At 39.3% G+C, this 15,163-nt stretch overlaps 2 protein-coding genes across 2 annotated transcripts; both read left to right on the top strand.

The window, feature by feature from the left end:
* Positions 1-10,227: 10,227 nt before the first annotated feature.
* On the top strand, positions 10,228-10,648 carry LOC306801781 (histone H4). Its single transcript, XM_079305152.1, has one exon. The coding sequence runs from the start codon at positions 10,280-10,282 to the stop codon at positions 10,589-10,591; it is 312 nt and encodes a 103-aa protein (XP_079161278.1). The 5' UTR covers positions 10,228-10,279; the 3' UTR covers positions 10,592-10,648.
* A 1,288-nt stretch (positions 10,649-11,936) lies between these two features.
* On the top strand, positions 11,937-12,361 carry LOC306801793 (histone H3.2). Its single transcript, XM_079305170.1, has one exon. It carries the CDS (start codon positions 11,938-11,940, stop codon positions 12,346-12,348), a length of 411 nt encoding a protein of 136 aa, XP_079161296.1. The 5' UTR covers position 11,937; the 3' UTR covers positions 12,349-12,361.
* The last annotated feature ends 2,802 nt before the right edge of the window (positions 12,362-15,163 follow it).

Raw genomic sequence — 15,163 nt, forward strand, 5'->3', positions numbered from 1 at the left:
AATGTCTAACAGGTATAGATACACTAATATGTATTATAGGCTACTTAAACAATTATGGAGCCAGCTGAAGCATTAGTAATCACTCAATTAATTAAATACTGTAGAAATCTGCTGTTCATTAATAAAATTCTTCACTTTCAATATAACTTAAATATATATAACTTAATTAACTTAATATATAACTTAAATAACACTGACTGTTGTGGTTTTGAATGCTAGTTGTTTGTTTGGTTTCCTTTTTTTTTTTCTTTCTTTGTAGGTTTCATATTCTTCCAATTCTTTTCTTTAAAGAAAAAGGGAAAAACTTGCTATTGAGCTTTCCACCCCAAGCCTAAAATATTAAAGTAATTTTTTTAGACAATCCTCATAAATCCGAATCAGTTCTAATTATAATAATCTCACTTAATTATTGAGTTTCATAAAGTGACAATAGAAAGTAATTTAAATTTTTATGGACTGCAATGAATTGCTTGGCTACTATTTTATTGAAACAGAAGACAGAAACCTCGATTGTTTTCTAATTAAAATGCAGCCAATTTTTCCCCCCTTGGTTTGAAAAAACAAGTTAAGATCAAACTTAATATTTTACTACATTGCACTTTGTAGAAATGTAGAAATGTGCAAAATGTTAGGGGCGTATGTCAACAAAGGAACATATTTTCTTGTCTGGATAAATTTGAGATTCAAGACTACATGAAGTATATTACAAAGGGCCCTGTCATGTATTTTGATGAAGACATAATAAAATTATACTTGATAGCAAGCAGTTTTAATTTAAGAGACAGATCAAAATGACAATGATACATTAGATACATTAAAATTACAAGTGAAAACATTAAATTGTGACTCTTTACCATATTCTCTTTTATTTCTGTTTTTATTTTGTTGTGCTTGCATGAAGGTGAGGTAAAAAATACTTTGAAGGAGAGGAACAGAAAGAGGAGATTGGAAAAAATTAGGCTTGTCAGTAACCCACATTAAAAAAACAGAACAAAACCATTTTGAAGTGTGCTTTGAAATCTGCCGTGGTTCCCATGAATAGGACATTGATCCCATAAACAACTAGACCAAGTCCACAGTAGCCACAGATTCTGATATTTCAGTGTGGCAAGTAGTGTGAACAGTATAAACGTGTTTAAGAGATTAAAAAATAGTCGGTTGTGGTAAGATGAGGGTGTTATGCATAATTTCCAGCCTAGATGAACAAAGATAGAGCAGAATCAGACTGTAAGTGATACAAAAGAGCCGGGAAGTGTTGTCATGCATCCGGGCCTGTTTAATGTGATGTCCATCCTTCAGAGAATAAAGGCTGCACGATGGTTAATGTGCTTTAATCCCTGCAGCTTTGACAGTTCGGTGCTAGAGCTCTGTGTGTGTTTTATTGCACTTGAAACCGGTCAAGAGACGGGGAGTGGACGGTGGCCGCTCCTGCAATGCATCCCGAGAATGCAGCTGTGGCCCCCGGGGAGCATCCTCTTCACACCTCATTCACATTCACACTTCTGGGCAAGTTTCCCTTCAAGCTTGCTTTTAGCAAATCCGTTCTCAGCCCATCAGGAGAGGAGAGGCTTCCTTCCCTTCCCCCATAACCAGACCAGAGGTGAGAGATAAAGACGCGGGATGGAAAGTGGTGGGAGATCTTAGATCTTGTTCCCTAAGTAGCGGAGTCATTCCAACTCCACATCAGTAGATAAGGATTGCTGTCCCTACTCCATCGTCAGTTTTAAACCCATAGGAACATTCCTGGATGTTTTTGGGGTTTCTTTGTTTGCTTCTGTTTTGTTTTTGTATGGAAAGCATATAAGGAAGATTGTGAAGGTTGTGATCTAAACTATTTCAAGGGTAGAATGTAGGACTTCTCTCACTTTTAGTTCTGGGTGCATCTCTATAAATCCTCGTGTTCCCTGCTCCCTATTTTGAGTTACACTTCTGAAATCCTTTGCTTTTTCCTAGTAGCCTGAGCCATTGGAAATCTTGGCAGCTGGCCTCAGGCATTGTGTGTCAGCATCCTTTATTGTATCTTCTCCTTAACCATCACACTGGCTCTTATCTGCAGAGAATTATCCCTGGCCTACTTCTGAGAAGACAAAATGTTCCTGGTCTCACCATCCATTTCTGGGGAAAGCGATTTTGTTTTTTGGTTTTTTTTCGGCGTGTGTGTATTAATAAAAAAACAAATTTAAAAAAAATTAAAAAAAAAATAAAAAAAAGGAGAGGTTTAGAAATATGAGGTGATGTGAAAAGGGGAAGCTTTTTAGGGATTATTCCAGCACTCTGGGTCATTAACGACATTTTCTACTTAATTGGGTAAAACAAATTTGTCAGGAGCTCTGAGCAATTTTCAAGTTTGCACTGCTGTGAGTAGCTGTTAAATGCAGCACTGAACCACAATGAAAATTCTCCTGTTTTAGAAACTGATCGTTACAAATAGCATTGAATTGCCCTGCGTGTTTTACTGGTAAGAGAGAAAAAAACAAAGCACATCGAGCATCTGAGCATGTAATTTATCCAATCAGTGGCAGATTAGGGAACAGTTTTTCAACCAGATGGAGAAATTTTCTTCGTGTTGAACAAAATAACTTGAAAATAAAAAAAGTTTTGAGAGTGAGCTGGTAATAAAAATTGTTTGCTGTTTCCATGTGAAGAGATGATATTTTAATGTGGCTCATTTAATACTTAATTAAACAGCAAACATTTTTCAGTCTTATTTCCTGATTTTTCTCCCTGATTTCCTTCTCAAGTACTCTGTATTGTTGTCTCTTATCTCTTACTGAGGATTTCAAACCTATTTTTGTCCTCTTTTAATGTGCACCCAAAACATGGCCTCATTCCCGTGCACCATCACACACATGCCCTGGCTTCCTTACTCAGCTGTGTAGGTGCTAGTGCAGATTACAGAAGAACCTACAAAACGATAGTGTATTTTCTAATGCAGGAATCTTAAAAAAAAAAAAAAAAAAAAAAAATCATATAAAAAGGAAAAAATTCCTAAAACTATATGGTAGATAAACTACTTAACTTTTCCTCTTGTCAACAGAGAAGCTTCTCAAGGAGAAAAAAATATTAGACAAATAAAGGCAAATAAGGCATTCAGGCTGCAGGAGGAGAGCAATCCAGATAAGCTGATTAGACAAATTTAGCTGAAAGCCTACACTCAATTACAATTACTATAGTTAGGACTGTGAAGATACACAGAAATTGGCAACTTTTAACAGAAGCATGCTGTCTTATCCATAATAATAATTTTGCAGTCGCTTAAATAATTATTCAATATTAATAAAATAAACACCACAACAAGGGCAAAAGACATTAGTCAGGTCTCTGTCGTGCTTGAAATTCACAATACTGATTTAGCAACTGCAAAGTTTATATGTAGGGAAGACTCAAGGTGTCAGTGTTTTCACTAGTAAAGAAGCCTATATCCTTTTAGTTATACTTCAACTAAACTAATAAAAATATATGGACAGTTATTTCATCATTAGGACAATCACATCTTAAAAAAAAAAAAAAATCTCATCTTTTAATCTAACACCTATTGCAGTAGGTCCTGGCCATGCTCAAAGAAGGATCAGCTAGAGCAGGGGGACACTAAAACCTCTGTGGGGAGCATGTTCCAAAAATGATTTCTTAGGTTTAAATAAAATTTCCTGTCTTTTAATTTATGCCCATGGCCTCCTTTCCTGGGCAATACTAAGAAGACTGGATCTGATTCCTTTATTCTCCCCACAGGATATCTGAGCACATTCATGAGACCTTCCTCACATGAGACATGCTCCAGTCTCTTAATGGCCTTTCACTGGTCCCACTCCAGTTTCATTCACATTTCTGCTTCTCTGGGTAATCCAGAACTGGACACTGCACTCCAGTTTCTCTCACCAGTGCTGAGTGGAGGGAAACAATTAATTCTTTCAGGACCATTTTGCACACAGTCCCTCTCTGGGTTAATTTGTGAAGCCTGTGTATAGATTAACCCCTAATGACACTCCCATGACTTTTTGAATTTTGGTAGTTCAATAGAGAGAGCTTCAAAAAACACTTTAACCTCTCACACAGCCCTTAGTTTCAAGGCTTGTCAGGAAGAGTTTTAACAACTCTGATTTGGCTCTGTGCTCATGCTGTATATTACTGAAGGCTTTGTTAAGGCTAGTTAGAGTCTCAGCAAAACTTAAATTCCTACAGTCTGCAGTGATCAAAAAGTGACTGATCAAAGAAGTGACTCTTCTGTAACTGCTGAGGATTTGCTAACCAGCAAAAAGGGCATTTTTAGTTTTAATAAATGACCCCCTAAATCTTCTCTTTTCCCCCACATAATGAGAATCTAAAGCATCAAAATATCCCTCCCAGTTTCTGAAAGCCTTTGGATCACTGATCCTCTTCTAAGCACATTTTACTTCTCTCCATCCATCAACATGACTGAGAATTAATAGTGGTATTGTTAGTATGCTTAGGAACCTCAGTTATGAGCAGGATTTTGTATCACTTTATTCCACAGACCAACTAACTTTGGCTAGATTTCAGTTGAAGAAAAAGGGGAAGAAGGCAAATGCAGAAAGATGAAGATCTCCATGGAAAATTGTGGAAATGCCTGTAACTTTTACAGTGTACCTGAAGAGAACTAGATTGTGGTATTTGAAACTATGTGAATGCTGTCTGTCCAGCCAGGTGTACAACAGAGTCAAATTATATTTATATTTTTATTTGTTTTTGTTTTCTTTTGTTTTTCTTTTTGTGATGAAGGCAGTAAATACTGATTTAGTCAGAAATGCGAATTGAAACTATGCCATCAATAGAGAATAACTCTGTCCTACCCCTCCAATCAGACCCAGGATGTAGATGCTGTTAGATGCCATTTCCTAAAATATCAAAGGTGATTCCAGCCCTTCATTCTGAATGGAGGGAAATGGGATGCTGAAAGTTTCCCTGGGACAATATGCTGCAGGCCCAGCTCTGCACCCATCCTATGAAGATTCTCTCACTCTTTAGGTTTCTGAAGTGTATGGCCAAAACCTAAATACAAAATAATTTTGGATTACAGATTAATGCACTTTTCAGGTTACAGACTCAGCACAGAATGAGAAAGAGATAATTCATTGCTACTGAATTGTATTAATTACGAGGTCAAACAATTTCAGGGAAGATATGAATAAAAAATTAGAATTTACAGTACTCAAAACAGATAAAAAGGAGAAAATGAAAACCATATTTAATAGGCTTTTCCCAAAACTTACTTTATTGAGAATATCAGTACATGGTGGAATGTTTCCCTGGAATTTGCTAATGCATTACAGATTTTCTCTCACATTAATTTTGTTTCATTTTAGAAAAGTACTAGAAATAAAAGTAATAATCAGGAAAATTTGGTCTAGCAGAAGCACCAACTCTTCTAGGCCAGAAATTTGTATTTAAATCTTTGTATTTGTCAACTATGAAAAGAAACTGCAGTCTCTAAAAGCAGTCCTAGGCCTGGTATAATTTTATTTCTCTTCTGAATTAAAATCTGTGTACAAATATTGTGAGTATCAACCAGGAAAAATAATTAAAATGGTTGAGAACATTTTATGTATTGAAAAATGCCAGATAAGAGACTCTGCCTTCAGAGACACATTAGATCCTTCATCTGGAACAAACTGTATCAGTTTTACAAATATGAAGAAATATTGCAAAACTGCTACTATCAGCAGGTGTTGACATGCACCTCAGTAGATCTGGATCTTCAGATTTTAGTTCTGTGTTGATAATGAATCGAAAGGAGTATGTTAGTAGAAAAGCACCTGCTTCTATAAGACAGGTGAAGATCTACCTCTGTAGTCAGAAATGGCATACTCCTATTTGGAATTTTAGGCCTAGCTTTTAGCTTCAAATTTCACGTAATGAGAAGTGAACAATAAGTCAATACATAAAAGAGAGAAATAGCAATTGTTAGAAATTTAAAAAATGTTCCCTGATGATAAAAACCCCATATATTGTTGAAACAGAATGCTGAAAAACTGGTTTCTTCTTAAATACTTAAAACATAATGGGAAAGGGAGTGATTTTTCTTTATTGCAGAAAATTGTAAAAAATACATTGTAGAAAATACAGGAAAACATATGCTCATTGCTGAGAGTCAGCAGTAAGGAAATAACTTCTAATATGGAGTAAAAAAATCTTATGGGGAATGACAGCAGTCTCCAGAAACAGAGTGATTAAGTCTCAGAAATAAAATGGGTTCTGTTGACTTGACAGAGGGTGGAATGCAACAAAAATTGCTCATGTCTAGGTGTAGGAAATTATCACAGAACTGTTGATTAAAGAGTATCTGTGTGGACAAAGGAGGAATGCTGTATGCAGTATACTTGACATTTTATGGTATTTTCAAGACCATTTCCCAAGTGCTCTTGTTTGGGATGAGAGGGATTACAGGCAGGATCAGCAGGTTCTTGCATATTTGAAAATTATCTGTACCACAGGGCCAAAGGTTTGTAGTTAACAACTTAGAGTCTGCAGACAACTGGTATTAAAAACAATGCTCCAGGTCTGATATTATTTTGTATTTTCTGGAGCAATCTGGCTGATGAGAATGCACACTTAGCTATGTGAATAACACTGAGTGAAAAAGGCCAAACAGGGTCAAAACTAATACTTTCAAACAAAAGGGATGGTAATAAACTTGAGGTATGGGCCAACAGAAATCTCATGCAGTTTGTTGAAGAGAAGTGCCAGGTCCTGCACATGAAGACACTTGCATGATGTTGCCTCAGACCATTTAATGGCTGATCTGACCTGGACAGGACCTGGACATTGTGGTGACTTTCCTAGCTGCTGTATCCTTAAAGACAAGCTGCTTTGTCCAGAGATGACTATTAATAAATCCCTGTAACTGCCTCAGGTTTTCAACTGGAATTCTTTTGGTTTTCCAACCAAGTATTGTTGTAACAAAAACAGAGCTCAGCAACAGTGTCTGGAATCACTGAGACAAGGCATATCACGATTTTTCAGAGTTGGTTTCCTCTAGAAATGCATAGCTCAAGGCAATATTCAATAAATTCCTACAGGGATGCTTTCATTAGGTTTGCTCTTGGAAAAGTATGGCCCAGAGAGACCATTTGGACAAGGCAGCTGCTTTTAAGGGTTGGTAGAGTTCAGTTGTAAAACATGGTGCCCAGACCAGCTCTGCATGAGCCCAGGCAACAAGAACAGCTGCTCAGTCTCAGCTCTGTAAAGAATTTGGTGCTTACAGTAATGCTGTGGCCAAGGCCAGTGTTTGTTACCCTTGTCTTCTCTTACAGGTTATTGATGCTCATCCTTCTCTGCCATATCTTATAATGGTTTCATATGAAGAACAGAGTGTTTAATTAACTTCCCAACACTCCAAATCTGATCTGGGAGTCCCTCCAGCCTTTTTTCCTGGGCCTATTCAGCTATACCTGCTGTTCCAGCTGTTTAGTGAGCCTGCAAGACTTCAATTTGTGCATGGAGTGATGGAGGTGAGGCCCTTCTTCACTCAGACAACATGCCCACAAGATAATTTTTGGAAGATTTTGCCTCGCTGTGGATCATCTGAAGTGTAAGCCACTCTGTGTGAATGGCGAACTGCATCCTCAAATGTGCGGCCCAAGATGCTGGACCATGACAGAAATCTTTTCTTGATTTATCAGTCCCTGTGTGGTTTCTGAGTTTGGCAGCAAGGAAGTTGGAAACAGCCCAAATCTGGGCTACAGCCCAAACTCTTATATCTCTGACCAGCTGGACTGGTTAAATAAAAAGATGAGGATGGTCGCTCCAACATCTGACTATCTGAATTAGCAGGGAAAGGTGGGGAAAATATTAAATTATTTATCAGTGTACCAGTCATTAAATTAAATTTGTGATATTTGCTAGTTTTGCTTGGATATCATAAAGCATTTCTGTACCTATGCTACTGCCAAAAAATTCATTCCACATGGTAAATACACACATGAAAACATTGATTTTTGTGCCTTAGCCTTAAAATCAGAGCTTTCTCTGCTTAAATAATTTTTTACCAAAATGATGTGCTGGGCTGCTCTACTTTATTAAGCACAGCTTTCTTGCATTGCTTATGTGCTGAACTGAAGGTGGGGTATGTGGGCATGGGATACAGAGCAGAAAGAGCACTGGGGAATATTTAGTTGCTTAAGGACTAAAAAGTGAGATCTCGTGCAGTTTACAATCCTATGTAGAAGCAGGTCCCAGCTAATTCCATCTCCATGCTGAAGGAGTTGAATACTCTGCTTCAGGTTCTTTCAGATATTGCTTGAGAAGAGTTTAATTTCAAATTTTTCTAAAGGGCTCATTCAGTGTTACTTTGTATTTTTAATTAGCAGAAGGACACTGAACTGAAATTGTAGCCAATCATAATAAAGCATTTGCAGTGTGCATCTGAATCACTGTAGAAACTAAATTCTCTTTATTGGTCACTTTATTGCTCACTCTTTATTGCTCAAAATCAATGCTGCCCCCTCACTCAGTCCCTGTAAAGGAATATGTTGATTAAAATAATCTCAAGCCTGTTGCTATCCCCTAACTTTTCTATTTGTTCTCCAGTTTTAACAAGTTATGCTTTTCTCATGGCTCACCCTCCCCACTCCTCATTCTCATCTGGCTTGCACAGGAAGATGTTAGTCTTTGTTCATGATCTGAGGAAATCTGATGATTCACTGTGCAGCTCTCTTGTCTAGAGCCATGGTGACCCTTCAGTGTCGCTGATGTTGAAATAAGTGCAGTTTTCTTTGCAGCTTTCTTTTTCTTTTGCAGTTTTCTTCCTCCAGCTGACTGGAGTTTTGCCCTCCTCCTCTGAGCTCTCCTCTGTTATGGGAATATGCTGGTCCAGGCTTTCAGTACAAGGGATGATTTTATTTCTTTCCTCTAGATGAGATCTATCTTTTCAGAATGGCAGATCACAAGAGCATGGATACAGTGAAAAGCAGGGATCTGTACAACCTGTTCTCATTCACAGAGCTCTTATTGCATTTCCATTCTCCCTTTGAGAGTGACAGAGAATATTTTGAAGAGGAAAGGAAGCACAAGCTGCCAGTGGGTGGAAAATAAGGCATATGAAAAGTTATCCAATACTTACACTAAATTCAAAACTATTCATGTAAAAGTACAAATGTATTTCTAGAATTTTATTCAAATATATTCCTAAAATAGGTCTGACAACTAATGCTGACCTAAATTCAAACCCTGAAGTATGAGTAGCATATAATGAACGATTTTTTAAACTTTACGATTTTTAAACAGTTCATAGAAATTACGTTTGCCTTTCATACATATAAGGAAAAAAGAAAAATGATATTAATAAGGTATCAGTTTTACTAGTTTAGGGTGTTTTTACACGATGACATTAGGAACATCCTAAGACAAAAAACACTTCTAATTTTCACAGAAGATAATTCAAAATATCTTTTATTTCCAGTACTTACACACACACACACACACACACACACACAAACACACACACAAACTTAACAAAGATTGAAAAGCTTAAACTATAGCAAAAAAAGAAGAGTGAATTTTTTACTAGCCAAGGAGCAGAAATTTCAGTCTGTAGTTATAGTAAAGGTAATTTTGTAAAAAATTAGAACCCAAAATTTACTCCAGTGCTGTAACTCAAAACGAGCAAAATTAGTAGAGGTCACAAATTAATGTAACTTTTAATAATATAAAAAACATTCTATTCTACTTTCTGGTTACTTTGTGTATACAGACGAAAAGGCGCTGATGTAAAATTCGAATATTTAAGAAATGGGAGGTGGAAATCAAAATGAAGAAACCTACAAAACCAAATATTGTGAAAAAATATTTAAAGTTATTAAAAGATTTCAAATAATTAAAAACTCTATAAACCAATGTTTACAGCACTTTGAGTACAAATTAACCAAAGGTGTTAATGAATAACAACATGAAAATTACGAGAATTTGAAGTAATTCACATCAACCCCTGCCAATGCAACAAAATATAATACACGCACATATACGAATGGCTTAAAGAAATCTAAGCGGGGGTGGGGGAGGAAGCTTCCCAATTGTACGAACACGCACATGGCTGGAACATTTTTCGTGCAGGGGGTTTATTCTCTAGTTGACTTGCAAACCTTACAGAACCCCCAAAAGGTAACAGCGAGCGCTGTTCATCATCGGTGACACATCGGGGAGAATTGGCGGGAACCCCCGCCCTCTCTTCTGCAGTCCTCAACCAGGTCCGACCATACCCTATAAAGGCACAGCGCGGGCGGCGCTGGCTCACAGCAGCAGCGGCAGCAGCAGCGGCGGTGCAATCATGTCTGGTCGGGGCAAGGGCGGCAAGGGGCTCGGCAAGGGCGGCGCCAAGCGCCACCGCAAGGTGCTGCGCGACAACATCCAGGGCATCACCAAGCCGGCCATCCGCCGCCTGGCTCGGCGCGGCGGCGTCAAGCGCATCTCGGGGCTCATCTACGAGGAGACGCGCGGCGTGCTCAAGGTGTTCTTGGAGAACGTGATCCGCGACGCCGTCACCTACACGGAGCACGCCAAGAGGAAGACGGTCACGGCCATGGACGTGGTCTACGCCCTCAAGCGCCAGGGTCGCACTCTGTACGGCTTCGGCGGCTAAAGCTTTGTGTTCCTACCAGATCATCGAAACAAAGACCCAAAGGCTCTTTTAAGAGCCGCCCACTTAATCTGAAAAAGAGCTGTGTTACTTTAAAATCCTAGTTGTTTTTAAATTTAAGTTTCACAATTAGTATGTTGACACAAACAGTTACATTTTAACTATTCGGTAAGTAATTGCACTCACATAGTTAAAATGCTGTAGGCCATCTTAGTTTTTAACTATTCGGTAAGTAATTGCACTCACATAGTTAAAATCTTAGTTTGTAAATTATCAACGGTTTTTGAATATTCTACGTTTAGGGCTGTGTATTTCCTATCTTAAAAAGCTAGCAAAGCAACCTTACAGTCGTCTTTTTCGCTCTGACGCCTTAAAGGCATGCGTGTTATCTCCCTGAGGGCATTCATCCGTGGGAGATATTCCCCGTCATTGTGTAAGCAGCAGGAGTATACACGTATTTACATTGAATGATGTTAACACGAGAGGCATCAGTTTTTAGTTTTTGAGTAATTTCTCAACAATGGCAAACGATCCCCTTTGTCCTCTGAATGTGGTGTGTAGGAAATTACCGAGTGTTTGTTCACACAATCTGGGGCTGCCAGAGCTGTTGTGTAGCTGCCTTTGCCCTGAAGGCCCTTCTGGGATCTGCCTCCAAACACAGCTCACCCGAATAATAAAACACTGCACAGTGAAGAAAAAGGAAAATTCACCTTACACCTTGCTGTATTCCAGCATCAACCTAATGATACTTACAATGCTGAAAGATTCAGTAATTTGAAAACCCTCTCTTAGATTAGAAAATTTCCATTTACAATTCATTTTGGTCCCAAAACATTTATCCTACCAGATGAAAGTTAGGCTAAGTAGAACACCACCATTCCAAATAAACCCCCTCCACAATACACAACCCCACTCCACAGTACCGAAAATCCAAGCCCCAAAATACTGCTCTGATTCCTATTTAAGAAAACAAAATTATCAGAGAGTTAAAATCCATGCATTTTCCCATGCATTCAGCCCAGCCCTGTGCTCATTTGCAGTTTCTCATTTCCTGCTTAACCATTTCTCCGTAAAAGTCTCATTTTTGGGAGGACACTGTGAAAATTGTGATAAGAAATTACACGTAAAACAAAAGCGGCGGGGGGTGGGGGGGGTGGGGAGAGCAGGCAGCCGTTGGTGAAAGCGCGCGCTTTCGAGGCGGGCTTTTCAAATTTGAATATAACCAATAGGAACGGCGCATTCCTGGCAGCCAATCAAAGGGCGGGAACCGTCTATAAAAGCGGCCGCGGCAAGCAGCGCTTTCAATTCTTTGCTTCGCTTCCCAGGCTTTTCGGAGACTCGGTGCAGCGATGGCGCGCACGAAGCAGACAGCGCGTAAATCGACGGGCGGGAAGGCGCCCCGCAAGCAGCTGGCCACCAAGGCTGCTCGCAAGAGCGCGCCCGCCACGGGCGGCGTCAAGAAGCCGCACCGCTACCGGCCCGGCACGGTGGCGCTGCGCGAGATCCGGCGCTACCAGAAGTCCACGGAGCTGCTGATCCGCAAGCTGCCCTTCCAGCGCCTGGTGCGCGAGATCGCGCAGGACTTCAAGACCGACCTGCGCTTCCAGAGCTCGGCCGTCATGGCGCTGCAGGAGGCCAGCGAGGCCTACCTGGTGGGGCTCTTCGAGGACACCAACCTGTGCGCCATCCACGCCAAGCGCGTCACCATCATGCCCAAGGACATCCAGCTGGCCCGCCGCATCCGCGGAGAGCGCGCATAAGTGTCCAGTCCAGGTCCACTCTGATCCTGAACACACCCTAAAGGCTCTTTTAAGAGCCACCACATTTGCACAAGAGAGTTGAAACACTGTTTTTCGTACTTTAGAGATAGCAATTCTGAAGTTCTTTAAAGTTACTATTGCAAATCCGAGGTAAGCATGCCGGTTATTACAAGTATCTTAAAAGTACTTTCCCGTTTAGGCGATGTCTATTTAAAATCAGGTGCTTGCTGATATCCTTCAACTGTACAGAATAAATAAATTCACAAAGCAAATAAGAGTTCAGATACAGCAAATGACAAATATCCTACTAAAACAGACCTCACTTTTCCCTGCCCTCTCTGTCTGTGACTGAATTCCATCCTGTCCAAAACCTTTCCATAACTGTTACCAGCCAAGTTGTTCTGAAATTCTAATTCAAGCATTTGAGTGTAGCATGTGGGGAACCTTATAAGAGGTTCCATATGGTATTTTTCTGAAACAATACACACAAGGTATTTAAAAGAAATATTTAGAGCATACTGATGTAGGTATGAAAATACTCATAAACACATATATGTAAATGATACATACCTGAGTACACACCTTAATGTGCTTTTTTCCCATTCACAAATGTTAATTCTTTTCAGATCTATCCTCCTATCTCAGACCCCTTTGCCTCAGCACCATCTGGCACGTTTTTCTGCAGTTACAATATTACATGGTGTTTTAAATAATAGAAATTGTTCCACAGCTTGTACTAGATAGATGATCACTCTAAGTCTCTTTTACTTGAAATGGTTCTATTATCTTTTATTCTTTTGTTTGTACATCACCAGTTGCAGAGTAAAGGGTGAGAATTTATACAGTGGCAGCGCTCCTGCTGGAAGAGTACAGAGACCGTGCCCAAGTAAAATTTAAAAAGAACTATATTATTATAATATTAAAATTAGCAATATGTCTGCCTCCTCTCTAAGACTTCAGTAGCCTCCATCATGATATTACTTGTTGTTACACATTGGCATTTATTGCTGAATTAAGCTTCATAACTAGGCCCAAATTCGAGGTTAGTCGGGGTTGGTTAAAAGGGCTAAAACATCAGAAGAGTTACAATTGTAAATAAAGAGGCAGAGGTCACTGGTACCTGTTAGCTGTGCACACCCAGGAGAGCCTTCCCTGACACCAGTCTGTGGAATCTGCTCTCAAAAATAATGAGGAATTTATCTATTATGACTGATAAATTGTTCATATTTCTCTGTGTTCTCAGGTCATATATCAATCATATCCAGCAAAATTGCTAAAAGGGACTGGGTAGGATCTAACAGCAGTGATATGGTGCTAATTGTTAGAAATAACACAGAGTCTCTTGATTTATTTTTCCTTGTTAGTGCTAAATGTGCTCTATTGCAACTGAAGCAAAAGTATGAAAGAAATACTGAATTTATCCTTTAATTTATTTTTATCTCTGACATGGAGCATTTATGGCCTACTGAAATATTTAATTCTCTCCCCAGGCTGTTAGTTAAAACTTTCTTATAACATCATGCTGTGTAATTAAGACAAGAATTGATCCTCATCATGCTACAATATACAACTCTGCTTCCATTCCAACCTTGTTCCAAAATCAGGCCATGATGATCAATAAATTCATTCAGTGGGGGCTTTATGAGGAGGAAAAAAAAAAGAAGGGAGAAAATAAAAAAACCAGAGATAATAGGCAGAATCCCCCAAACAAATCTTTATGCTGCCTGATAGGTACACTCAGCAAGTCTTTCTATTTTATTTTCCCAACCACCCAAGTGCTGTCTCTGACAGAAGGGGTTTGTCAAACAGCATCTCTAAGCAGGCAGACAGTGCCCAGAAGCCTCTAATGACATCTCTGGCTTCTACCAACAGCCATAAAGTCCTCTCCAGTCCTCAGAACTGTTGCATCCCAAGGATCAGATGTGAATTTTTGTAGATGAAGAGAAGAAAGGGAGATGGTTCCAAAAATAACTGGAGGAACATGAGCTACTAATACATTCAAGGTTTAATTTGCAATTTTCTGTTTTGATTCTCCGACTTTTGTTAGTTTGACCTTGTCTCATAGTAAGAATTCAAACAAATGTGAGTCCTTAGAAGGCTGCAAACTGCAGGTGTATATATCTGTCCTTCCAGAAACTCATGAAGAATCCTGAAGAACTGGCTGCAGAAATGACAACTCAGCATTCATCAGATATGGTGATCACTACCAGAGAACTACAAGTACAAAGACAAACACATTTACTCTCATTAGTGCAGGAATACATAAATTTTTGCTCCATGGTTTTTATATAACTTACTGAAAATACCGCCTCCACAAAAAACAACCAACCAAATGAAAAGAAAACCCACCCACAACCTTTCCTCCCCCAGTTTTGTACTATTATGTCAACCAATCTGGAAGTTTGCTCAATTATTCCCCTCTTCAATACTTTTCAATTAGTTTCTTGCCCTTTCCAGTTACTCTTCTGTGCTGCAAGAATCCTCATGCACCCTGTGCCATAAGCATGGCTGTCAATTGTTTTGAGACCAGATAAAACAATGTATATCAAATCTGAGATGCCAAAACTGATCTGTTGAGATGGACATTCTTGTTCTTAGAGTTAAGAATTATTGGTGCAAGGTGGCAGCCCCCTTAAGGCAATCTGTGTTAGCCAGGTTTGACAGTAACACAGGGATTTTTTTGTTCTTGCCTTGAACCAGCCAGCCAGTTTAAGGTGATTTACTGAGCATGGGTCCACTCCACACACAGTAATATCCCTGTCGGTTGCCTCCACCCCTCTTTTCTCCCCAAACCTGTCACATACAGTCACAGGGA

The sequence above is a fragment of the Erithacus rubecula genome (assembly GCF_903797595.1).
Source record: "Erithacus rubecula genome assembly, chromosome: 4".
Lineage (NCBI taxonomy): Eukaryota > Metazoa > Chordata > Aves > Passeriformes > Muscicapidae > Erithacus > Erithacus rubecula.

What these genes read in the sequence shown, in the direction of transcription:
- LOC306801781 (XM_079305152.1), top strand. Translation starts at nt 10,280, where the DNA reads ATGTCTGGTCGGGGCAAGGGCGGCAAGGGGCTCGGCAAGGGCGGCGCC.
- LOC306801793 (XM_079305170.1), top strand. Translation starts at nt 11,938, where the DNA reads ATGGCGCGCACGAAGCAGACAGCGCGTAAATCGACGGGCGGGAAGGCG.